This window comes from Trachurus japonicus, chromosome 17 (assembly GCF_045865225.1).
Source record: "Trachurus japonicus isolate A0001 chromosome 17, Traja_1.0".
NCBI lineage: Eukaryota > Metazoa > Chordata > Actinopteri > Carangiformes > Carangidae > Trachurus > Trachurus japonicus.
The window spans coordinates 17,387,775-17,411,333 of NC_140923.1; the positions used below are offsets into that span (position 1 = coordinate 17,387,775).

Sequence of the window (23,559 nt, forward strand, 5' to 3'; positions counted from 1 at the left end):
TTTCATCTTTAACATATGTTTTTTTCTATTTTCCAGATAAGCCCTTCAGACACCGTTCATAAATTCTATATGCAGCATACACAGAACGATGACTAATGTCTAAATAATTAAACATGTTGACTGTATAACGTTATGCGGTCAACTCCTTCTTTATTCTCTGTTCAATTCCTATGTTGAAGACAGACGACGTCCTGGTCACTCAGGTGGAGGCAATGTAACTCAAAGCACGGCCACTGGGCAGACGCCAGTTGGTTTCATGTACAGATGGTGAGTAAACCCTCTCACCTGAGTCTCCTCTGAGGCCCGACAGCCTGTGTGGCCAGTGTGTGTGTGTGTGTGTGTGTCTCAATGACAAATACAAAATGAGAGCAAGAGCAGTACATGGACTGAAGGCTTCAGGGAATGAAAAGCTACTTATACTACTACTAGGGTCTACTACTAGACCCTGAATTTATCTCCAGCGAACGATTACTCATTAATCAGTTGATTATCTTTTCGACTCATTAATTAATTTGTAAAATAGTGAAAAATGAATATCATTTCCCAGAGACCCAAGGTTAGGTCTTTCAAAAAAAACAACAACATTTTTTACATAGATACGTATAATCAAAAGACATTCAGTCAGTATGATGCAATACTAACAGAGGCATTGAATCTTCAAATTGGAGAAGCTACAGAAATCAAATTTGGGGCATTTTTGCTTGGAAATTAATTGACTGCAAACAAACAGATGCTAATTATTTTTTCTGGCGAATGACTAATTCGACCAATCATTGCAGCTCTACTGGAGTTGGTATTTTTGTCAAACGAGTCAATAAAATAGTGCATTAATAAAAGGCTAGCTGAGAGTTAAATCTTTACTTCACATCCCACATGCATGTAGAAATATAGACACACCAGCACACTCTCATGGAGGCGTCTCTCTAATTGTAAATACACACATTGACATAATGCATCCCCCTGCCCCTTACAGAAAACTTAACCATCACAACTAAATGTCCGATCCCAATCTTTAACCCGATTCTGTCCTTAACCCCCCAAACCAAGTCTTAGACCTCAGACTGAAAACAACCCTATACAACCGTGCAGGTCACATGAACACACACACACACACACACACACACACACACAGGTGTCCTTCTCTGAACTCGCCCTCGCAGTTACTTGGGGATGGCCTGGGTTACAGTTCCCATGACAACAAATCCCAACATGAAAGAGTGATCAGAAGAACCTGCTGCTGCTCCGACTGTCAGAACCGGCTCATTGAGGAGGAAGAGTGAACCTGCACAAACCAACGTGAAAACGCTCTTCACTGGTTTTATGTCACAGAGCAGGTGCGTCATCATCATCATCATCATCATCATCATCATCATCATCATCATCATCATCATCATCATCACCCTCCTCTGCAAAGCTCTGAGCTTCAGAACCAGTGACATAAGATGCTGGGCATATTTAGCCATAAAAATAAATAATGGGACATTGAGCAACAACCCCCAGAGAAAACATCCATGAAATCATATCCTGAGCTTGAATATGTCTTATCATCCAAAACCTGTAAGACCCCTGACATTTAGGTTATTTAATACTGATAATTCCCCAGTCTACATATTATATCACAGACCCCAGATAACATGACATTATCTTTATCACAGTGTCATGTTTGTTTTGGGGTTTTTTCAGAGGAAATGAAATGCAAAAGTTAACATTCACCACTACAGTATAACCATGACTTAATATCACTGTTGCAATATCTTATCTTAATATCTAAAAAAAATTGTGATATCATTCACCCTACCAACGTCCTATTACCAAATAGCATGGCTGCTCTTTCTAACGTTGTCTTCACTGTTTGCTCTGACACTCATCATTCATTATCACTTTTGTAGGTGTCAGTCACAGGCAGCTCACTTAGTGCATGCATTTGGAAAATGTATATTCCACAGCCTTATTATTACATAGCCTAATTATTATATTTATTATTATTATCATTATTATGTAATGCCACACAATGTTAACAATGTTATTTATTCTTTCCCAGCCCAGGACTCAAAACATCATGCCCCACAGAAATATAACACATATCTAAATAATCAAATGAATATCACCACCATGAGATGACGAGTAGTTGACTAATGACTTGGACTAAGACAACAACTAGTAAACCAAGACGATATTTGGCCACACTGCCAAAAATCTGAAGTAGCTTTCAACATGACTGAAAACGTGACCTTCTGGTTCCAGATCAGCCTGATTACCCACAGACACCACCCTGCCACCTGTGATTTAACAGACGGATGCCACAACCATCGCTCTGCGATCTGAGAAGCCTGGAGTTAAGTCACAGATAACACAGGTTTTCAGAGCAGATGGTCAAAAGATGCCTCCGCAGTATCGCTGCACATGACTGAACTTAACTGGACTAAGATGTGTGCGCTCTAAGATACTGAACTGGTTTTAAACAGCATGAAGAAGCTACAGCTCGGATCAAAGAATCTCAACTCAAGGTCCATTTACTGATAAAACCGCACTGGCATAGCAGACATGTTTCTCTGTTCAGGAGTAATCAATCATTTGCACACATGATTTCTTCAGTTAAACTAAGAGCCAATCAACAGAGACTTAGCTGAACCTGTGGATGAGGACCATGTCATATGGCCAAAAGCTCCAGAACAAGCAACAAAGTGGACCTTTTCCAATCCAATAAACTTTTCCCCTAGGCAGAAGTCACATTAACAAGATGCGCATAGCACATACAGTGCAGATTACGCATGAATGGAAGCTGTTATTAATTCAGCTGACTAAATGATTAGCATACATTAAACCATTGATTATTTTCTATAATCATTTAATTGTTTGGTTCAGAAGAGAATAAAAATGTAATTCCCGATAACCATTTCCATAACCCACCAGTCTTGATTCCACTTTTCACATTGTGGGTATTTGCTGCTTTTCTCTTGATTTTGGACTGATGGTCAAACAATAACAGATCATCCTACATTTCCGACTATTTTCTGACATTTAATAGAACAATTAACTAAGCAAATAATTAACATATTAAGGATAAGCCTAATGAAAACGATCATTAGTTGCAGCTCCTCTCCTTCCAGCTCTTGAGCGACTCGTCAACCAAACATAAAAAAGAGACGTTGCGTTGTGTTGAAAACCAACCAAATAGCTACATCTCCACAACAAAATCATTACCTAAACCTGACAAGAAAACGTTTCGTGCAGTGGAACATCAATCAAAGAAAATTAAAAAAAAAAAAAAAAAACACTCACTCCACTGAAACCCACTCTGCAGGAGGACAAGTTATTTCATGCTCACGGCAACAACTCCAGTGCACTTGCTACCATACAGTAGCTTCTAAAAGACTCGCCCTAAAGAGATGCTATGTCATAAATGAGAGAGATGTCAGATTGGATTATGGTCTAGGTACAAAGCTTCTGTGTAAACGCCTGGTTAGGTTAAGCTTCATGATGAAGAACCCCCCCTCCCCTCCTCCTCCTCCCCCTCCTCCTCCTCCTCCTCCTTCTTCTCTCCCATTTCCCCAGTGTAACGCTGGCTGTGCATTCTGCCACTCTTTGCTCCTAGTGCACTGTTACTGTATCATCATCAGACACGAGAAGCTGTAGCCCTCCTCCTCCTCCTCCTCCTCAGACTTTGCATCCTTCCTTTAAAAAATAAAATAAAACAAGATGAAATGTGGAGGGAGGCTGCAGGCTAGTGAGAGTGGATCTGACTGAGGAGCTTTTAAATGAAGCTCCGATGGTTTTGCACAGCCCCTCTCAGCAGCAGCAGCAGCCTGCATGCTGAGATGCTTCGTTTACTGTACAAGAACAGAGCAGGGGAGGCTGAGTGAAGCCTAGTATGGCGTTTGTAAAGATGCTGCTTGTTTCTTGGTTGTGTGCATGATAACAAAAGAGAGGCAGAGGCAGAGGAGGAGAGGAAAGAGGGGGGGGGGGGGGTTGCTGATGATTTCCACACTATTCAAAGCTTCAGTGGAAGCAGGAGGTTTACACGATGGCTAAAGATAAATGAGTGGAGGCTGGATGGAGACAAAGAGGAGCGTGGATGCGATGCGATGCTTGAATGAATGAAACAATGCATCCTAGAGAAAAGCAGACAGACAAGGCAGGCACCTACCTTGATGTTGTCAGCCGAGCACTTCTATCTCTGCATCTTTTTCCAACACAGGAGGAGCACCACCACCACCACCACTGTTTTTATCCTCCTCATCCGACAGGAACGTGCAACATGAAAAAAAAAAACTGTCGAAGGCGTTTAATTGCCCAAAAAAATGTTACGTCAAATGTGAAAAAGAAAAGAAAAAAGAAAAAACTAAACTAAAAGCTGGAGGCTGCTGAGTCCAGCTCGACTCCCCCTCTGGATAACTATATTCTCCTCCGTTTCCACAGACAGGCTATTATGTCTGCTCTCATCGGGGAAACAAGCGTGATGTTACGCTAGCCAAAGCAGTGCTAACATAACCCGTAACGACATTCCTACCGCAAACCGGAGCGTACAGAGGCGCTGTCCTCATGATTTCCCGTCATCTCGCTGTGTTTTGGTGAGGACGATAAGAAAAGCAGAGAGAGAGAGAAAGGGATGATGCTCTCAGGCTGTGGCAGCAGCGAGCAGGTCCCTCCGCTCCTGCTGCCTACGGAAGCTCGGACGGCCCACAAACTCCTTCGCTTTATAGTCTGCTCATCTCAGACTGTATAGCTACCAGTCAGAGGAGCGGGCGAATTGATAACAACACACTTTTGTCAGACAATAGTAATTCTGAAATGTTGTAGGACATGTGTGTATATATAATTTATTGAAGTGACTTTACATTACAAATCTAAGTCTTTAAATAAAAGGTTATTCTAAAGAAATTATGGTGAATATAAATGTATGTCTGGCCTATTTTGTTTTCACAGACATAGATATATGCTAACACCACCTTCAAGTTTTGCTTTGTTATTATTAGCAATCTATAGCAAATAACATTTGCAGTCCGGAAATTTGCTTCCTCTTACCTTAGTTGACTAATGTAAAGTGTGTTTTTTAAATTGATTTTTTCTTTTCTTTTTCAATTCTAAAATATGTGGTGCAGTAATATTCATAGTTTATCTGACCATGTCTTTCCTAAGGTAGTGAAAACAAGAAAAGCAAAATATGAAACATAAGTACATAACAAGTACATTCTTTTTTAAGTTTTCTTTAACCTCAGATCAATTGTGCAAGATGATCTGAAAACATCATGTTGGCTGATTAGTTGAAGCATCTGGGTGAACTAAGATGTAGAATATTAGACTATTTGTTTATTATATTAATTAATTGGGCTTTAGACTGGCCTATTGATATTTGGTTTATTCTTTGTTCAATATGGTCTGGAGGCTTTTATTCATTTGCCATTCAAGTAAATTGCCTCTGAAACCTCTGGCAGCAACCACAGACATGGTTTTGGTCTTCATAATGGTCTAATTACACATATAAACCATTTTAAAGGTTTATTGTAGCAGTATAGGGTTCCTTGTGGTCATGGCTTCATGGTCAACCAGTATTTGTCAACTATTTGTCCATTTGTTTATATACTTATTGATTAGACTGTGTCATATATTGTTTAAGATGAACTGGATTGTTCACTATGGTCTCTGTGAACTTAGGAAAAGTAATTTGCTATAGATGTGAAACACTTGTAAAACATCTGGAGTGAAAATCATATTGACAAATAGGATTTACTTGTTTGGGGTGTTGTTATTGGATACAGCAGCTGATATTAATGGGCAATAAGAGAAGTAGGAAAATTTCAACACGTGTTAAGAAAATCAAGAGAAAATCAAGCTTAAAAAGGGGGAATGTAACTGCTGCCATGCTTTTATGGTAACTAGTAAAGATAGAGAAAGTGGTGTATAGTAGGCTATCCAGTGTTTCAGTTTGACAGATGTTATGGTTTTATGTGCCATCTAGTGGAAATGCAAAAAAATTGCAGTTTGAGGTTTCCATAGAATCAATGCAGTAGTGCTCAAATCAATGTATCACTTTCCAAAAGGAAGTGAAAAAACTAATTTCCAGACAACTGGACCTTTGGAAAACAACTAAAAAACAGGACACACAGATGGATACAGTCAGAGACAAGTTGTTGATTGGACCATTTTATTTTCTCGAGGACATTTATGAAGCCAGAAGGAAGATCTGTTTTTCTTATCATACACAATGTCAAAAAACAATGAGTTACTTTCTGATCACCATCACGTCAACATAATTAACACACAGTACCAACTACAGTCACTGAAAGCCAGGGGTTTGGTACAGAGCACTGGTTTACCAAAGGCCTCTTGGAGTTTGATCTAGGTTGAGTTATAAAACCATTATAAAGGCCAAGATGATCTTGCAGCTAAGACACCTTTGGGAGGCCAGGTCTAGATATACGATAAAAGTCTATTCACTTTCCCCGTGTTAGATTCAATGTTTATACTCTCTTTCAGAACTTCACAAGAATGATCAAGGAAAAATTACAAGCAAAGATTTCAGACGATTCACAATTAGCCGTGGTCTGTCATCTCAGTGGAATGATGCATCAAGAACAAAATGGTATTTTCCATACACGTCACCAAAAAACCCTTTGACTCAACATTGCAGCATTTTGCACTCGGTGCCCACATCCACTTCACTCTTCTGGCAGCCAAGGCTCCGAAAAATAATCTGTTTACCCAGATTTCTAAATTAACATAACTGGGATAAAGTACTGTACACTGTACAGCTGACAAGAAGGTCCAGACAAACTAACATTATAAAGCTTTAATGGTGGCTGTGTGATGTAGCACGAGTCTAATACAAGTATCGTCTGCTATTCAATGTGCACACCCCACACACACACACGACTGAGTTTTCTACACACATGAAGGAATGTTTCAAAAATAATTTGGGGACATGGACATGAAAAGTTAACATTTGATCCATTAATGTCAAATGTGTATTAAGATTTACATTCAAAACAAAACAAACAAAAATAACAAATCAATATGAAGATTTCTAGGATTCGATTTTTGTGTAAAAATAAGGATATTTAAAATCAGTAACCATAAGCTTGATTATGTGAAGTCCATAGTGGGCACCAAACCACCTGAGATTTATTCCCCCTAAAGACCTCTAATTCGACAATATCAGTAAATATCAGCAGTTGATATTGAGAGTAGGGTAATGCTAGCATCATGTCCTCAAAAATAAACACGGCCATCTCCCTCCATCTAACATGTTAAGTTGAACCATGCATTGACGAAGAGAAGACAGCAGATCTGACTGTTTTCTAGGTAATCCAAAATAACTTGGCTTCCCCATCTCCCGATATCCGGTTATAAAACTGGTGGAACGGATCATAACGTGCTTAAAACTGAGTTCAAAAAGTTGAGGGACCTCTAGGGAAAAACAACAGGGAGTTCTGGATGGCAGCTATGTTCAGGAGGCCCACGGGGTTTAAAATGCAGAAATCTCAGCGCTATAACATTTTCAGGAGCCCGGGAAGTGAATGACAGGATGACATATTTAGAGCAGATCTACCGCTGTGATCTGGCTACTGTACATCTTGGCCTCCCAAAAACCAATGTCCAAGTGTCCTGTTGCCTTACCAATGATCCTAGATCAGTACTTTGATGCTAACTTTATAGATTCTCTGGTGATTTCTACAGTGGGAGGCTGGACAAATACTGTGTTTGGGCCACAGTGTGGATTAAGGACCACTTGCTTATTAGCAAAGAAGAGATGCAAAAACAAAAAAACTGACAGACCAGGCTACAAACACAATGGTAAACACGCTCATGCTTCACAGGAAAAAAAGAAAAGAAAGAAAAAAAGATCATGTATCCAGTGTACACACACACACACACACACGCACGCACACACACACACACACACACATATATTTTCAAATACTCTAGTGTAATTTTTAACTTATCATTCACCCAAGAGTGGTCAGAGGTAATGACGCCATGTAAACGACCCAAGAGGTGAATAATCTGACTGATGTGACACGGCTACAAGGTGTCGTCGGAGCGTGTAAGACAGCGGACTGGCTGTTCCTAGGCAACATCCAGTTGTCAGTTAATCGTGTTGCGTGATTTTTGTTTTCCCCTCTCTCCACATTTTCTGATGCAACCTTCGTGTTTCTTGTGAGATAAAAAGGATGCCCTGACAACTCTTGGGTGAATGATGGTTAAAAACAATACCAGGCAAATAGAGACATTTAAATAATTTACGATGTATTTACACAATAATCCATCTTATTTTCCAGCAAGGTTTTTTTTTTTCTTCTTCATCTTCTCAGCGTGGGAACTCATCTTCTAGTCACCCATCTTTACTTTCGACGTCTGTGGCAGAAGGAGGAACAAACAAAAAAAAAAAAAAGGAGAAGAAACCAGTTATTACAGAATTTGAAATGCAAACACAGCTGGAACCAGCGTGTCTGAGAAACACATCTATCAAATAATTAGCATCTTTGCACTGATATGAAAGGGAAAAAGAATGCATGTGTGTGTGTGTGTGGAAAAAAATAAAAGCAGCAGTGTCTCATTCACCTGCAGAATGGCTACAATTACACCAAACAGGCCGATCGCACTGCCAAAGATTTCCACGATGAGGATCTTCACAAAGAGGCTGGCGTTCTGGGCGTCTGCCAGAGCCGCTCCGCTGCCCACGATGCCGACACAGATGCCACAGAAGAGGTTGGAAAAGCCTACGGTCAACCCAGCTCCGAACATGGAGTATCCTAGTTCGCATAGAAATCAAACGTGTCAGAGATATTCCCCACTGATCCACAAGAAATAATATAAACATATTTCACGTCATGTTCGAACTCTGTGGATTTTTCTTTTATGACCTGTTTAGATTTATGTCTGGGCTCTTACCAGCTTGGTAGTTCCTTGCTCCAATGGTCTCCGGGGTTGTTCCACTGAAGCTCTGTAGGATGACAGATTATTTTTAGACCGGACCTGCTCTGGTGTTTTAAATCACATTAAGCTTCTTGCGTGGTCCCATATGTAATTTATAGCTGTACGTTCTCCTGTACGGTGCTGCTGCCGTCTCTGAAATCTCCTCTAGAGACAAAGTGAAAAAACTGCAGCACAGTTTCCTTTGAACATCCACAGTGAAAAGGCTCATTGCTTACCTCGGCCATGTTGCTGATTACAATGGCCATGATGATCCCGTAGATTGCCACGGCTTCACAGAAGATGATGCTGGAGGGAGACATTAAAAGAAAAACTCAGAAACAAATGGAATAAAATTTATTTGCAGCTGGTTCTTCTGAGTGCCTACAGTACGAAGCTCTGCTGTGGATTAACAATAACTGTGATTGAGGATCCTTGGTGGAACCTTAATTCACTGGATACCCTGACAGGCTCTCATTAATGCTAATTCTTTAAATGCAAAAGTATTGTTTTGCCAGTGATTCATGTTTTTTGCTGATGTGAAGCAGATTTTAATACATGTGAGCAACAATGGATTTGTGTAGGATGCACTTAACAGTACCACTTTTATAAAAAAAAAAAATCTGCAGCCATAATTTGAGAAGTACTTTCAAAGGTTTTATCATTACAGTCTGGGATTAAATGGCTACTACATTTCTCCATTAGGAATCAAACTCCTGCCCAGTATTTCAGTATATAAATCAGATATGTATAAGAAAAATATAACTTCTAGTTGAGCTACTTTCTGAGTTATCAGCAATATTCAGCTATATACAGTATAACTGGATATAATCACAAAGTTGAGCATGTACAGTGTACGTGTATGTAACAAAAACAAAAAGAATGAAGGTTTTTATTGAGCTTACCTAACCAAATTCTTGGTCTTGATTCGTGGAGCCTTGACACCACCACCGATGATGCTTGAGCCAGTGATGTAAATCCCCCTAAAAATAAATAAATCACAGAAAGTTACCAGGTGAGTATAACCAAAGATTTACTGATCATTTAATCCTGTCTACTACTTAAAAACAAAGGGACTGAAAAGTTAAGTGCTGCTCAAAGTTGACTGTTCTAATCCTAATTTACACATACAGTAATATCAACAGACGTCTTCCATGTTTGTTGTGTCTGTAGCCAAGATACACTCAAAACAGTAATCAGATTGAAACACCAAAACCACAGAGGTTTAAAAAAAAAAAAGATCAATTCAACCACACTGAACTACCAAGCGGCAAAAGAACAAAACATGTAAAATGACAAACAACTAAATGATTGCAAGGGAAACAATCCCAGCTCGATAAGACTGTATCGAGTAAAAATCAAGTATAAATACGACATGTTCAAGCACCGACACACCAGCACCACAACATCTGAAGGGCGTTGTAAACAGTGGGTGGCCAGCAGCCGCCTGCAGCCATTGATGTTTGTCCTGCACCACTGGCTCTGCTCGGCTTTTATCAGCAGCATTTCAGCCAATTCTGCTTGTTGAACGTGCATCAGAGGAAGTCTGTGAAGGAGCTCTTTGACTGGCGGTTCAATCGAGTAAATGAAGAACCCACTGAGCCTCTCAATATTTTTCATTTCTGACTTCAGTTCTTAGACTAGCGAGTGACGATGGGTTGAAAACAGCAACGAGCAGAGCAAAGGGAAGCAAAACTTTTTTTTATCCCAATCAGAAAGAATTTCCATTTTAATTTAAAGTATATAATTAGAGTGTTAAACAGATTCAAAATGGTGGGGAGAAGTTTTTGTTTGTTGCCTGAAGTACAGATGCATAGTGTGCACACATGTGGGTCATCAGCAGGTCCCCAGCTGTTGTCTTTATGATGTGTTCGAGTGCAACTTTTAATGGATGATGTTTGGCAGGCTAACGCGCTGCATCAGTCAAGCTTTGTCAGCGCCAGTTCTTTGAAGTCGACTTACAGTCCAGACTGAAAATATTTGGACAGTGACACATTTTGTTTTTGTTCTCCTTCGTGGCTCAGTGCCTCAGCACATTCATGCATTTGAAACAAAATAACAGATAAAGTGTCAAGTCTCATCTAAAATATGAGAGGGTTCCCCTCAATAAGGAAAGGCACTGTGTGGGAAATACTGCTTTTTAAGGCAAATTTCATGGAATATCCATTATATTTATTTCAAAATCAATGTGCTGTAAAGAGAACAGACAAGAAGAAATGTGTTTACTACTCAAATGCATACAGTCTGGTTTAGTTTGTCAGGAAAAATTTTAAAAATGAAGCTCATCAAAATTGTAGTGTGGGAGTCCCTGTCATTGCTTATGATTCAGCAAGTCATTATGGGACTTAAAGGGAACACAGATCCATCCTAAGGCTGCACAACAGTGATCCTGTCTTACTCATTTTCAGACTTTCCAGTTCCACATTTACACATGAGGTTTTTTCCTGGATGTTTCAAGAATGAGGACATTATTAGATGGATCAGTGGTGTATTTTAGGCTGTCAAACGCCAGCACATCTGCTGTAAAACAATGTTTCTTGTTAGGTACTCACCAGGCAGCTCCCACCACAGACAGAGAGATGGCCAAGCCAATACCCAGATTGGCCCACATGAAGGGAGAAGTCTCTGTCAGGAACCTGGGGGTAAAGAAGTACAGCTGATGAAGATCATTCAGAGGGAAAGACTAATGTATTTTACTGTACCTTATATAATCAATACAAAGCAGCTAAATATTATTGACTTGAATTTAAACATAGCTGTGCCAGATCAAACAATAGAAAGTCAGTGGTTTCACAGACACATCACATAACAAACTGTGTTTAAAACAAAAACAAGATTGAGATGAATCTCAGAGTTGCATGATTTGTTAAATTGCCAATACAATAAAAAAGTTGTTTGCCACACTTTTAATCTGAAATCAGTTTATTGTCAGACTGTAAAACAATCAAAGAGAGGATTTTTATTACTTTGTCTGAATGCTCATTGGCTACATTTAGTTAATCTGCATAAAGTAGGTATGTAAACAGTTTCTTTCTTTCCAAATGATGTAGGGTGTGTAAGGTATGTCAAAAACTGATTGTTCCAATTGTAGAAAAAACTGCTTGATATTAATAATAAAGTTAGGTTTTATTGTTGATCAAGTGATCACCATCATCAACAGGAGCACAACTTAGAGACCACCTTATTCTACAGACCTAGAAAAACTATGGGCTTTGCAACAAAATTAATTTACTTATTAAGCATGATTTTTTCTTGAAATGAGATGAGTGAGGTTTTTTTTTTTTTGCCAGGACTACTCACCATGCCACATCAAATCTGAATCCAAGGTCAAATATGGTATAACAGATACCTAAAGAAAAAAAAACACACACACAACAATAATTAATTCCCATCATGTAAACGTGGAAAAATGTCCTACCATATTCATATTTACAAGTGAGCTTGGAGTATGTGAAAGATGTCCTACCATATTCATATTTACAAGTGAGCTTGGAGTATGTGAAAGAGCAGAGGGAGAAGAAGCAGCTGAGTGCGAACAAGGGGCCCATCTGATATATCAATATCCCAATAGTTTTCTTTCCTCATATAGTTATCATTTAATCATACTCCAGGCGAATCTATACATTACTCACCAACTCATACACAATCACCTCACATGCATAATCATTTCATCATACAATTTTATTTTGACTCCTTCTTGTTACAATAAGGCACTTGTATTGCTTTCTGTCTTTGTTGTTGTTGTTGTTAGTGAATTGTTCTTGGATCTTTGCGTATTTTATAAAAGCTGTTCTTGTTTCGTTTTCTGTTTTTGTAATTGTCCTTGATTTTTATGGTGCAAAATACATAAAAAAATAAACATTTTGTTGGATATTAGTGCATCAATAGACTTTTCCCCTGCACCATGTTATGAAGCAGAGTCACATTAATGTGCTAAAGTCACAGGGAGAAGTTGCACCCTCAGTGTAATAGCTGCTCACTCTCACGTGAAAACTGCTGCACTTCCCTCTCACTGCACGACCAGCTAAAGTTAGCTTTAGCTGGATTCAATAGTTAAAAATGTGGGTGATTATGATTCCAACACATGTTAACACAGCATTATAAAAATAAAGCTTTGGTTTTTTAACTCTAGAAATCATAAATATTGACCATGTAGTGTCCGAATCCCTTCATATTTTCCATACAGCTGGTATTAGCTAACGTTAATGTTCAGTTACCGCTAGCAAGATGCTAACTCAGACAGACTGGATATTATTGCTTCTTTTTTTTTAATCGTTTGATAACACACAAAAGCATATCGTGTTCCTGCATCAAATTACCAGCATACACGAATAACCCAGTCTCCAGCTGGTAAATTTACCCTGCTAGTAGGAGCTAGCAAGCGAAATGGAAACGGTCGTTACCGATCTAGTCCCATGATTTAGCCAGGTCCCTGATAGCTGCTGTCAAACGCTACAACAGCTCTTTGCCAGAGAAGAAAAACGACCGACTACACAACAACTGCCTCATAAGCATGAGAAATCGATAATTTCATTCATTTTTCCTTCGAGATTTCCACGATTTATAGGGGGAAATATAATCTTACCGACGATTAGTATGGTGCTCCAGAAGGCCAAAGTGACCCCCGTGTAAAGAATGGCGTGTCCGTTCATCATCCACTCCAACAACATCTACTCGGCGGCCAAACCTGCTGGATCAGCGAAGATGTCCCTGGCTCAAATTGTAACAAAATGACGCCAGTAAGACTAAAGTAGCGATATTACTGAATGTTGTTTCTTTTTCTTCTTTTTCCAGAGGCGCTATGATCCGACGGAGGAGGAAGCGCATCAAAAGGAGAAGCTGTGTGGTGTCAGCTGATCCAGCTCGACTGGCATGTGACCGGGAGCCGAGGGCCGCGTCCGGCTATGGTTTTATCTCACCCACCATAGACAGGCACTAGTCGAGCTGTGTAATAATCCCTTTATATTCCCACCGAGAAGCCTCTGCTTCTGGTCCTGCAACAATTCAGAGGGAAATGTAATGTAGGCTAATGTAATTTTTACCCACTGCATTAAACCTAGTAGATTTTCTATTTTTTCCCCAGAAGAATTTAGAGTAGTAGCTATAAACACAAACGATGCCACAACACAGCTCAGGATTAAATCTATAGCCACCGTATGTTGCCCCTTATCAACATTTCATCCGAAAAGGTTTTACATTTTGAATGGGCTTCACCTCCAATTTGTAATCAATGTATTTTAGAAGGCTGCATTCCATACCGGAGTGAGAGCAACATGCAGCGCGTGTAGTTGCCACTAGATGGCACTGTCAGTGTAATCTATGAGTTATGGCTAGGCTACATGTTGCTAAAAACCATAGGTCTATGGCTATGCAGTTCACGAATCAAATAAATCACTTAATTTTCAGAAAGACAGTGTAACACAAACTCAAATCAGTTTTGTTCTTAAAAAAAAAAAACTAACGCAGATTCCACAAATAAACAAAACCTCTTTTTAGAAATACACTATGTCATACTATTTTTATGGGAGTTATTTTCATGTTTTGAGATCCTTTGCCAGGTTTATAATAATAAAGTTAACTACACTTTGCTATGTGATTGCATTTACTGTGTCATGATTAAGTAAACTATGATGAATCAATGTTGATTCAGCTTTCTTTCTTTGATAAAGGAATACTAACACAAAAGGAAGAAAACTTTAGAATCAGGGAGTGGTTAAATTCTGGTTAAGCCCAAAGCAAACAACTCACACTAGATTTATCTTAAGGTTAGGTTATACTACCATTAAAGTTTTTTTTAATTTTTTTAAAGGTGATGTCTAAACATCAGAGCTGATAAGCCTCACTATTTTTTTTTATTTTAACTACTTACAACAACCTCATTTTAGCTGATTCAAACCATAGAGGCAAATTGACAGCTGATGTTAATGACAGAGACGCAAGCTGCTCAGAAAACACAATGGAGGTGAACGGTACAGGTCCCCTGTCCCTCATCAAACTCATCAAATACACAATCCAACAACTCAAAAACGTTCTCATTGACAAGTTGTGACAGTTGTGCACTTTCGAAACACTATGAAATAATAATTAATTTAACATTACGAGACAGAGTTGATTTCGAGGCAAATGCGGAGCTGGAACTATATTCCAGACATGGCTGCTGGCCGGAGTGATTTCAAAAGCATGTTACATAATTATACATGATTATTTCATATAACGTGGCAATTGTGCAGGTCACAACTTCTCCACGACTGTTTTGCAGTTGTTGGATTGTGTATCTGATTTTACCTCCACTGAGCAGCTCACGTCTCTGCCCCGCAGATCTAAAACCAGCTTGCACAGATAATTAAACCTATGAACCCACTCCTATGACTATAGGGGATTATGGCAAAAGGCTAATTTGCCAAAATGCTGAACGTTGAATGTTTAAGAAAACAACAAATAATGACACTGAAATTCTTTCAACGGAATATTTTATACATTCAGTCACAGAGACATTTTGCATAGGTTTACTTCCACTCGTAAGCACTTTCTCCAGAGTGTCGGACTGATGGAGGATTTTAACAATTGTCCATTCTCAGAAAATCCCTTTTCCCCCACAACAATTTAAATTATGTGGCGCGTGACTCATGTGTGTTTTGTCAGTGAACCATCACAACTGAATCCACTTATATAGTATATTGCAAACACAGGGCTTCTTTGCCTGTAAGTAGCTTTGTCAGCTTTTTCCTACAGAGGTACAACTCTCATGTTGATCTCTTACAATGTTTGACAAGAATACTGGGTCTCCTCTATGTGGATCTTTAAATGACCGTTCAGTGAAGATTTATGGCTAAATCTTCTCCCACAGGTGTCGCAGGCGTACGGCTTCTCGCCCGTGTGGATTCTCATGTGGATCACCAAAGCTTTACGGCTCCGGAGACCTTTCCCGCACGTTTTGCAAGAGTACGGCTTCTCGTCTGTGTGGGTTTTCAAATGTTCGTTCAAATGCGACTTCTGACTGAAACTCTTCCCGCATAATTTGCACAAATACGGCTTCTCGCCCGTGTGGATTCTCACGTGGACCAGCAGGGCTTTACTCGTTTTGTGTCCTTTGCCACACGTTTCACAGGAATACGGCTTCTCGTCCCTGTGGATTTTTAAATGCTCGTTCAAATGGGCTTTCTGACTGAAGCTTTTCCCACACGATTTGCACAAATACGGCTTCTCCCCCGTGTGGCTCCTCAGATGTATTATCATTTTGGACTTGAACTGAAAGGTTTTCCCACAAATGTCACATTTTAAAGACTTTTTGTCTGTGAAATTATTACAGAGAGTCTCTGTTGGGACAGAGTTGTATGAATTGTTATTGTGAGTTGTGTTTTTGTGGCATCTCTTCTTTGGCTTTTGTGCTGCGTTACCAATAGATTGCGAGTCTATGCGATTGCTTCCCGTCTGATCTCGTCTCTCAGTCAGAGGAGAGTTGTGAGGAAGGAGCTGATGGACATTGTTCGGTTCTGGTTCGCTGTGGTCACTTTCCTCGTAAGTAGCAGTCAACATAAAGGCATCGGTCTCCTGCTTCAGTGGAAACTGCTCTCCCACTTGAATGATGCAGAGTTCCTCGTGCTCCTCTTTCATTTCTAAATGATCCTGGTCAAGACTTGAGGTCCTGTTCTGGTAAGCAAGCTCCTCCTCCTCTTCCTCCTCTTCCTCCTTACAGATGTGTTGCCATGGGAGCTCTGGAGGGACAAAGGGACACAAGAAATAGGTTAGTGAGTGTTTTATTTTGACATCACAAATGATATAATTTTACAAACTGTTTACTGTTTATCCTGTGGAATGTGTTTTAAGAGCATGGTATGTGTATGTGGGGTCTAACAACATATACAGACCAACCAGGATTACAAACAAGGCCAGGAGAATGACTAAGAAAGAGCAGAAACAACTGGAGTGACTATACTGAGGTGCAAACAGAAAGTCTGACAAATTCTGCGTTGTGTGTGAATGGTGAAAATTCACATAAATGCTCTTAGGAAGATATTACAGAGCAGAAACATCTGGGTTGTGTCCGAAATCACGTCAAGTCAATATAGTGGACTACTGTATATAGTGAACTCACTGGTCAAATGAAAAACACTTTTGGACACTACTCCACGCAGTTGTTAATTACGTATTACGTCACGTAATTACAACATTCCGACCGCGATCGGAACGGCGATCCGTGACCGTAATGCATGATGGGATATCTTGCTTCGGTTAGTGACCATCGGATGTTCACTACTACATTTTGCGGTGAATTGTGGGATACATTGAGTGCACTATATAGTGAATATTAATAACAAAGATACTCTATGGATCTATTATAAGATAATATAATACATCCATGCTATTTACCAAGATACCCCATGAGAGGCTGCTCCAATGATAGAAATGGTTACACTTCCTGTCTCCTAAATGGGCGTGGCCAACCGTCACCCCCCCTTGTCTGCGAACGTGCGTGTGGATTTATAAAATTTGTAGGTAGATGAAAGTAATATATTTATATTTTCTTATGATAACATTAAATATTTACACTACTAACAGTCACATTTAGCATGACAGAAATTATTTAAATAATTTTCACGGGAGTTCGCAGCCGTTTGTTTGACATTGCCTAGGAGATCTGTGCCAAATCTCGCAAGAGTGTGTTGTTGAGACAGAGACAGGTCTTGAACAAAGTTCATTTTCTCCTGATGTGTCCGTCTGAAAATCGCCATTTTCGTGTCAAAATGTTCAGAAGAGATGTGACTTGTGAAAAATTAGATCAAAATTTACCTCAGTGACTGTGGAGAGAAAGGACCGACCATAATCCGTGTTCACGTTCAATTTTCCCATTGGAGTCAATACACTCAAGGCTGCCGCTAGTCTCCTAAAAAGGCGTGGCCGTGCAGAAACCCACGTGACATGTATACAGGAAGCTGACTCGTCATGGGGGGTCTTGATTTTATAAACCGTCTTTTTTAATAATCGCTAAACATTCGGACACCACTACAAAATGGCGTAGTCACTATATAGCGCACTATGTAGTGAGTAGGGGGTGATTTCGGCCCACAGCCCAAGTCTCTTGTCCCCCCCCAGATGTTGCAGTCATGTGACTTCTCACCACAGTCGACTTTTCTAACGTGGTCTGTCAATTCACAACCAGGTGTGAAAGCTCTGCCACATGACACACATGGCTTCTGAAATGTGTGGGTACTCAGGTGTACATTCGATCTGGACTAAAGTTTTTTTTTTTACCTGACAGAAGCCGGTGGTCACCGTTTGGCTCTGGTCCACTGTGGTCACCTTCCTCATAAGCATCAGCTAGGAGCTGCTCTTCCTCCAGACTGGTGCAGAGCTCCTCCTGCTCCTCTTTCATCTGAGGAGGCTCTGGCTCGTCCAGGTCCAGACTGGAGTTCCTTTCCCGGGTGCAGAGCTGCTGGTCGACGAGAACCTCCTCCACCTCCTCCTTACAGACGTACTGCTGATGGAGGTCTGAAGAGACAAATAGACACGAGAGGTAGGTTAACAATATGACGATGGAGGACGAGACATCTGAAGTTGAACTCACACTCCTTTTTTAGACAATCGTACTTCAGTTTTACTTCTGAGGCTCCAAAGGATCGTTGTCAATTGTTTCCTGAACTCATGAACAGTTCCCACATGTGAGTCTTTTCAATGTGCTTTGGATGTTTACATCAGCTGTCACCCCTGTCTGCAGTGTTGTTTCAAACACTTTCCCAAATATTTCACTGAATCTCATCAGATAATTACCAGATGAAAGTGAAGTTTCAGTTTCACCTCTCTATCTGTCCTCTTGACCCACAGAAAAAAACACGAAGAAGGTGAAATTAGCTTTGATGTGGCAGTTCAAAGGAAAGTTCAAAGCCCTATTTACAAAAAAAAAAAAAAACACTCTCCTAAGAATCAAACTTGGAGTCCAATAACAAGTAGAGTCCGATAGACGTTAGAGCTCAGTTTCAGATTTGTGAAGCACTTCTTTCTCTGCTTGTTCCCCCAGCCAGAGCACATCAAGATAAAAAAAGGGGTACACACTTAGGCTTATCCTTATCAAATCTGGAAAAAAATAACTTTTCTATTTTTCTTGTGGATTAGTAGACGTGGCTGTTTCACTGCTTCACAGGAGTGACACAACAATCTGTGTTTCTGTATCTCTGGGTCTTTGGAGGGTGAAATGTTATTGTTTTCAGTACTAATAAGAAAAGCCTTTTTACCTGTTTGAGTGTTACTGTGACTCATTGTTGTGGTGGAGTTGTGTAGATTGCTTTTGTGACTTGTGTTTTTGTGTTTTCTAGACGCTCCAGTGTCGACATGCTTGATTTTGTTGTGTTTCTTTGAGTTGTTGTAACAAAGGAGCCGTTGGTTCAGTTCAGCATCACTATGGCCTCCTTTCTCACATATAGAAGTCAACGTGTAGGTGTCGGTCTCCTGCTTCAGTACGAGCTGCTCTTCGTCTTCAATGATGCAGATTTCCTCATATTCCTCTTTAATCTGCAGAGGCTCTGGGTCGTCCTGGTCCAGTCTGGAGTTCCTGTCGTGGTTACAGAGCCGCTGGTTGTCAGAAACCTCCTCCACCTTACAGACTCGTTGCTGTCGGAGCTCTGGAGGGACAAAGGGACACGAGAAACAGCAGCAACACTCAGATTAAAAAGCTTCTGGTGATGTGTCGATCCTGAGTCGTTCCTCTGTTTTATCCCTCCACCTCTCATCTGCACATTGACTAGTCTGCTGCTGATTATGATAAGTAAATACAAGTGTTGTGCCAGTTCAGTGCCATAAATGGTAATCCACCACTCTTTGGTTTGTTATGATTTATGGCACAAGAAGACCCCCATTAGGACCCTCCAATGGGCGGACCCTCAAATACACAAGTGATATAGCCTAGATATTTCTGCTCCTGGTTTATAAAGCTCTACATGGCATTGCACTTCAGTACATAACCGACATGCTCATCAACTACACACCACCACGTACCCTTAGATCCACAAGTAATTGCAATTTAGTCATCCCCCTTAGTAACACTAGGCAAGGGGAGGCAGCCTTTTCCATCTATGCCCCACGCATCTGGAACAAGCTGCCCGAGATAGTAAAACAGGCAACATCAGTGACCACATTTAAAAACAAGTTAAAAACTTTCCTCTTCACAACTGCATTTGATTAAATTTTGTGTGTGTGTGTGTGTGTACGTGCATGTGTATACCAATGTGTCCCCTGAGCATTTATATAGGTAAGTGTATGTGATACTGTTTTGATGTTGCTTTGTTTTGTCTTTAAATTTGCACTTTTTTAATTGTTTGCACTATTATTGCATTGTATTATAATTGTTTAACTATTGTAAAGCGCATTGAGTTTGCCCTGTGCATGAAATGCGCTTTATAAATAAAATTGAATTGAATTGAATTGAATATAAACCAGGCTAAACACTCTGTCAACAAATAATAGTCAGCAGGGATCCGTGTTAAAAACAGTCACTGTGTCAAATGAGAGGTTGTTAACAATCATTTAACTCTGTCAATACGCTCATCTGTAGCTGTCACTCTGCTACAGACCTGCTGCCATTTGTATCTTTATTCCAAGCGACGTCCAGAGGGTCGATCTGTTCCTCGAACTCACCGATGGTGCGTTCAAAGACTCCGTTTAATCAGCAGCAGCAGCAGCAGCTGATCGCTCTATGACAATCTCTCTTTCATATCGAAGTCCGCAGTGTGGACATTGTTGCTTCATCTCCTCCATCGTCTCCTAACTCACTCTCATACTGTACATCCACAGAGGCGACGCTGCTGGCGCTTTGTTTACTTCCGCTGGGTGTCACACTGAGAAGTTTCCGTCAGTGAACGCGTCTCCAGCCACAGGGTCTCAGCTTTCATTTCCCCGCGCACGGTTCATTTCAAGGGGAAATTTACAGTCTATGGGGGGAAATGAATGTTTGTGTTTATTTCGTAGGCATATATGATGGACAAGAAATTACAAACAGAAAAAAATAGTTCGAAAATAAAAAAAGAGAGAAAGAAATAAAACAAGAATGAAAAACAAAGCAGATAAATAATCATAATGATATGAAGCAAAGAAATAGGTGTCGGAGCTATTTGTTACTTTTGTATTATTTAATCACTTATAATTTAGTTATTTTTTGTGGTTTAGTTTTGGGGAATACACCTTTAGTTTGTTTATGATATTTAGTATTATTTTGGTACTTAACCATGCTTTTACTTTGAAGATACTGGGTAGCTGGAGCGCACAGTGGAAAAGAGGAAAGCACTTGTGATTAAAAACTAACACCAATGACCTTAACCTTTACGTTGTGTCATCACCATCTTGCAAAATTACACTCTATAGGCTACCTTACTTAAGAGATATGCAATTCTATCTACCTAATGTATCAAGGCACAGCCACAAAGGGTGAAAATTTTAATTTCCTCAAGGATGTCATCTCTGTCAGCTGTAGGCTATATGAGAAGATGGGGTCTTGTTGTGTGAAACTGTCAGACTATAACAGCTCCACATGTAGCTAAAGTGTTATTAGTGTGATACAACTCAGAGAAACACTGTAGTTTGTGAGCCTTTTTACAGATCCTCTCCCACAGCAGAAGTCACTAGATGTCACTGTTGTAATCCGTATGAGTCAAGTTATCAGTTTGTTCCTACTTTCTTTCACTATTTCTTTCTTTCTTTCTCACACATTTTCCCTCACACGCTATTTTCTCCTCCATCACAGACTCGAAACAATTTACTGAGGAGTGAAGGACTTGAAGCACCTGAAATCGTCTTTTTCACACCAGCTGGGATCTCTTCTTCACCCAGGGACCAAATGACAGTTGCCTTTTTTGTGCACTCTGGCAGCAGAATTCACAGAGCGAAATCACATTAACTGAAGACATTAACCGAGCTGCTGTGAAGCTTCCTGTTGAGTAGGTGAATACTCATGGGGCAACATCCTTGTCATGGAGGTTATCTCGACACCACCACCACCTCTGTGCTCTTTGTGTAAGTCAAGGAAATATAGTTTCCTTCGCTGACTGTCACTTCTTTCAGATCATGTTTATCTTTCAGATAAACATCAATAGATTGAATGTGCACATTAAGGACGGTGTCAGACTTTGACGATAAACCAGTGCTGCAATCTCAAATGTGTTCATTAGACCTGCATGGGCATATTCTACATGTTTTATTTCTTCACAACAATAACAACAATTGTGAAGATGGTGTGATGTGTGTTTTTTTTTACTCTGTTATGAAGCACTATAGATTCCTTTGGTTGTATTGAATGCTTTCACAATTAATATGAAATACATACATATATAAACAATCTATTGAATAAATGCAGACATATGCATAGCCTATACATAAATTCAAATATAAATAAATGAGTCAATCATCTACTGTTGAATTTTATGCAGACTGCAATCAACTGAAATGCACCTTGGATGTTTCAATAGTCTCAAATGTTTCCCATTCTGCGGGAGAAGTCTCCTCATACTGAAGTGGATATGAAGGGTTTGCACTTTTAAGACATCGCTTTAAATTGTCGCTGAAGAGTTGATGCAAGCCCCTCCATCAGTAACATGTTTTCATGCAGCCTCTGCAGAGAAAAGCTTCTTTCATCTTTATTTACAGTTGTTGAAAATGTCAATGTTTATTCTGTTTATTTAGAACAGTTGATATTTTCCGCACTTCACCTGAGGCAGTTCCTCTCTTATCCTGCAGCCACACTGACTGTCAGTGGGAAAACATATTTTTCTAAAAGAAAAATACAAATCTGCCCACACTTTGTACAATTCGTGACCTGTTATGATCAGCATGACATTGGGCCGGACAGCAACATGTTCCATTATGCCATGAGGGAGGTTGCAGCATTACACACAAACCAAAATAATGCAAAATACAACCTTAAGCCTCTGCCTTCTAGTCAAGTTGCAGAAAATATGGTCACAATGTCCTAGCACTAATACAAATAGGTTAGACCACACCACATTCCTTATATTTTTTTCTAATATTCATTAAAGTCTTGAAATCCAAAGCTTGACAGTCTGCTGTGTCCTGTCAAGGTTAAACTGTGATAGGAAAATTGCTGTCTGAAATCAGCAGGTGTCTTCTTTAAAGCTGTAATGTGGCAGCTAGGGACATGTGAGGATTTAATCTAACAGGAGAGTAGACTGCATCACTAAAGAGCTGTTTTCCTACAACTAATGCAACACTTGTTTTCTTCCTCAACCAAAGGGATTAAAAATTAATCTCATTTTTTTGGGATACTCAAAGCCTTCGCCATTAATACATCACATCCAGCTGTTTTCTGTTTATGCTGTAACACCAGGCTCCTCATTAATTATCCAGCATAAACACAGCTCACAGGAGCGCTTGTGGCTAATTATAAGTACATCTGCATTTAGAGAGCGATGTCTTTCCTAAATGCTGTGTTCATGTTTTTCCTGATGTGCATGCTCAATTCCTCCTGTTTCAATTGTGTGGCCAGAGAAACTAAAACAGCTGTGATGACACTCAAATGCTATTTTTATGGCTACTGTTTTCCAAACAGAAAACTGATCAGGGATACTGTATGTGAAATTATTATCCCATGTCCCAGGACTCCAAAACTCTCATGGAAAACCCTTCCAGAGATATGAAGCCTTATAT

General features: G+C 39.9%; 3 protein-coding genes across 3 annotated transcripts in view; all 3 read right to left on the bottom strand.

Moving 5' to 3' along the window:
* The window catches only part of b4galt2 (UDP-Gal:betaGlcNAc beta 1,4- galactosyltransferase, polypeptide 2), a 184,092-nt gene extending 179,485 nt beyond the window's left edge, over positions 1 to 4,607 (bottom strand). Inside the window, exon 1 of the mRNA XM_085804201.1 lies at positions 4,148 to 4,607. The gene's annotated coding sequence lies outside the window, so the exon portion shown is untranslated. The remainder of the gene's footprint in view (positions 1 to 4,147) is intronic.
* A 1,524-nt stretch (positions 4,608 to 6,131) lies between these two features.
* atp6v0b (ATPase H+ transporting V0 subunit b) lies at positions 6,132 to 13,758 on the bottom strand. Its single transcript, XM_085806121.1, has 8 exons — positions 13,499 to 13,758; positions 12,214 to 12,262; positions 11,466 to 11,549; positions 9,819 to 9,896; positions 9,153 to 9,222; positions 8,893 to 8,944; positions 8,563 to 8,753; positions 6,132 to 8,355 (listed from the first exon to the last, which is right to left on the bottom strand). Exons 1-8 carry the CDS (start codon positions 13,581 to 13,583, stop codon positions 8,329 to 8,331), a joined length of 636 nt encoding a protein of 211 aa, XP_085662247.1. The 5' UTR covers positions 13,584 to 13,758; the 3' UTR covers positions 6,132 to 8,328.
* Positions 13,759 to 15,336: 1,578 nt separating this feature from the next.
* On the bottom strand, positions 15,337 to 19,935 carry LOC146970436 (uncharacterized). The gene is made up of 4 exons (XM_085805919.1): positions 19,903 to 19,935; positions 19,143 to 19,566; positions 18,166 to 18,402; positions 15,337 to 16,628 (listed from the first exon to the last, which is right to left on the bottom strand). The coding sequence occupies exons 1-4, from the start codon at positions 19,933 to 19,935 to the stop codon at positions 15,670 to 15,672; spliced, it is 1,653 nt and encodes a 550-aa protein (XP_085662045.1). The 3' UTR covers positions 15,337 to 15,669.
* Between the last annotated feature and the right edge of the window lie 3,624 nt (positions 19,936 to 23,559).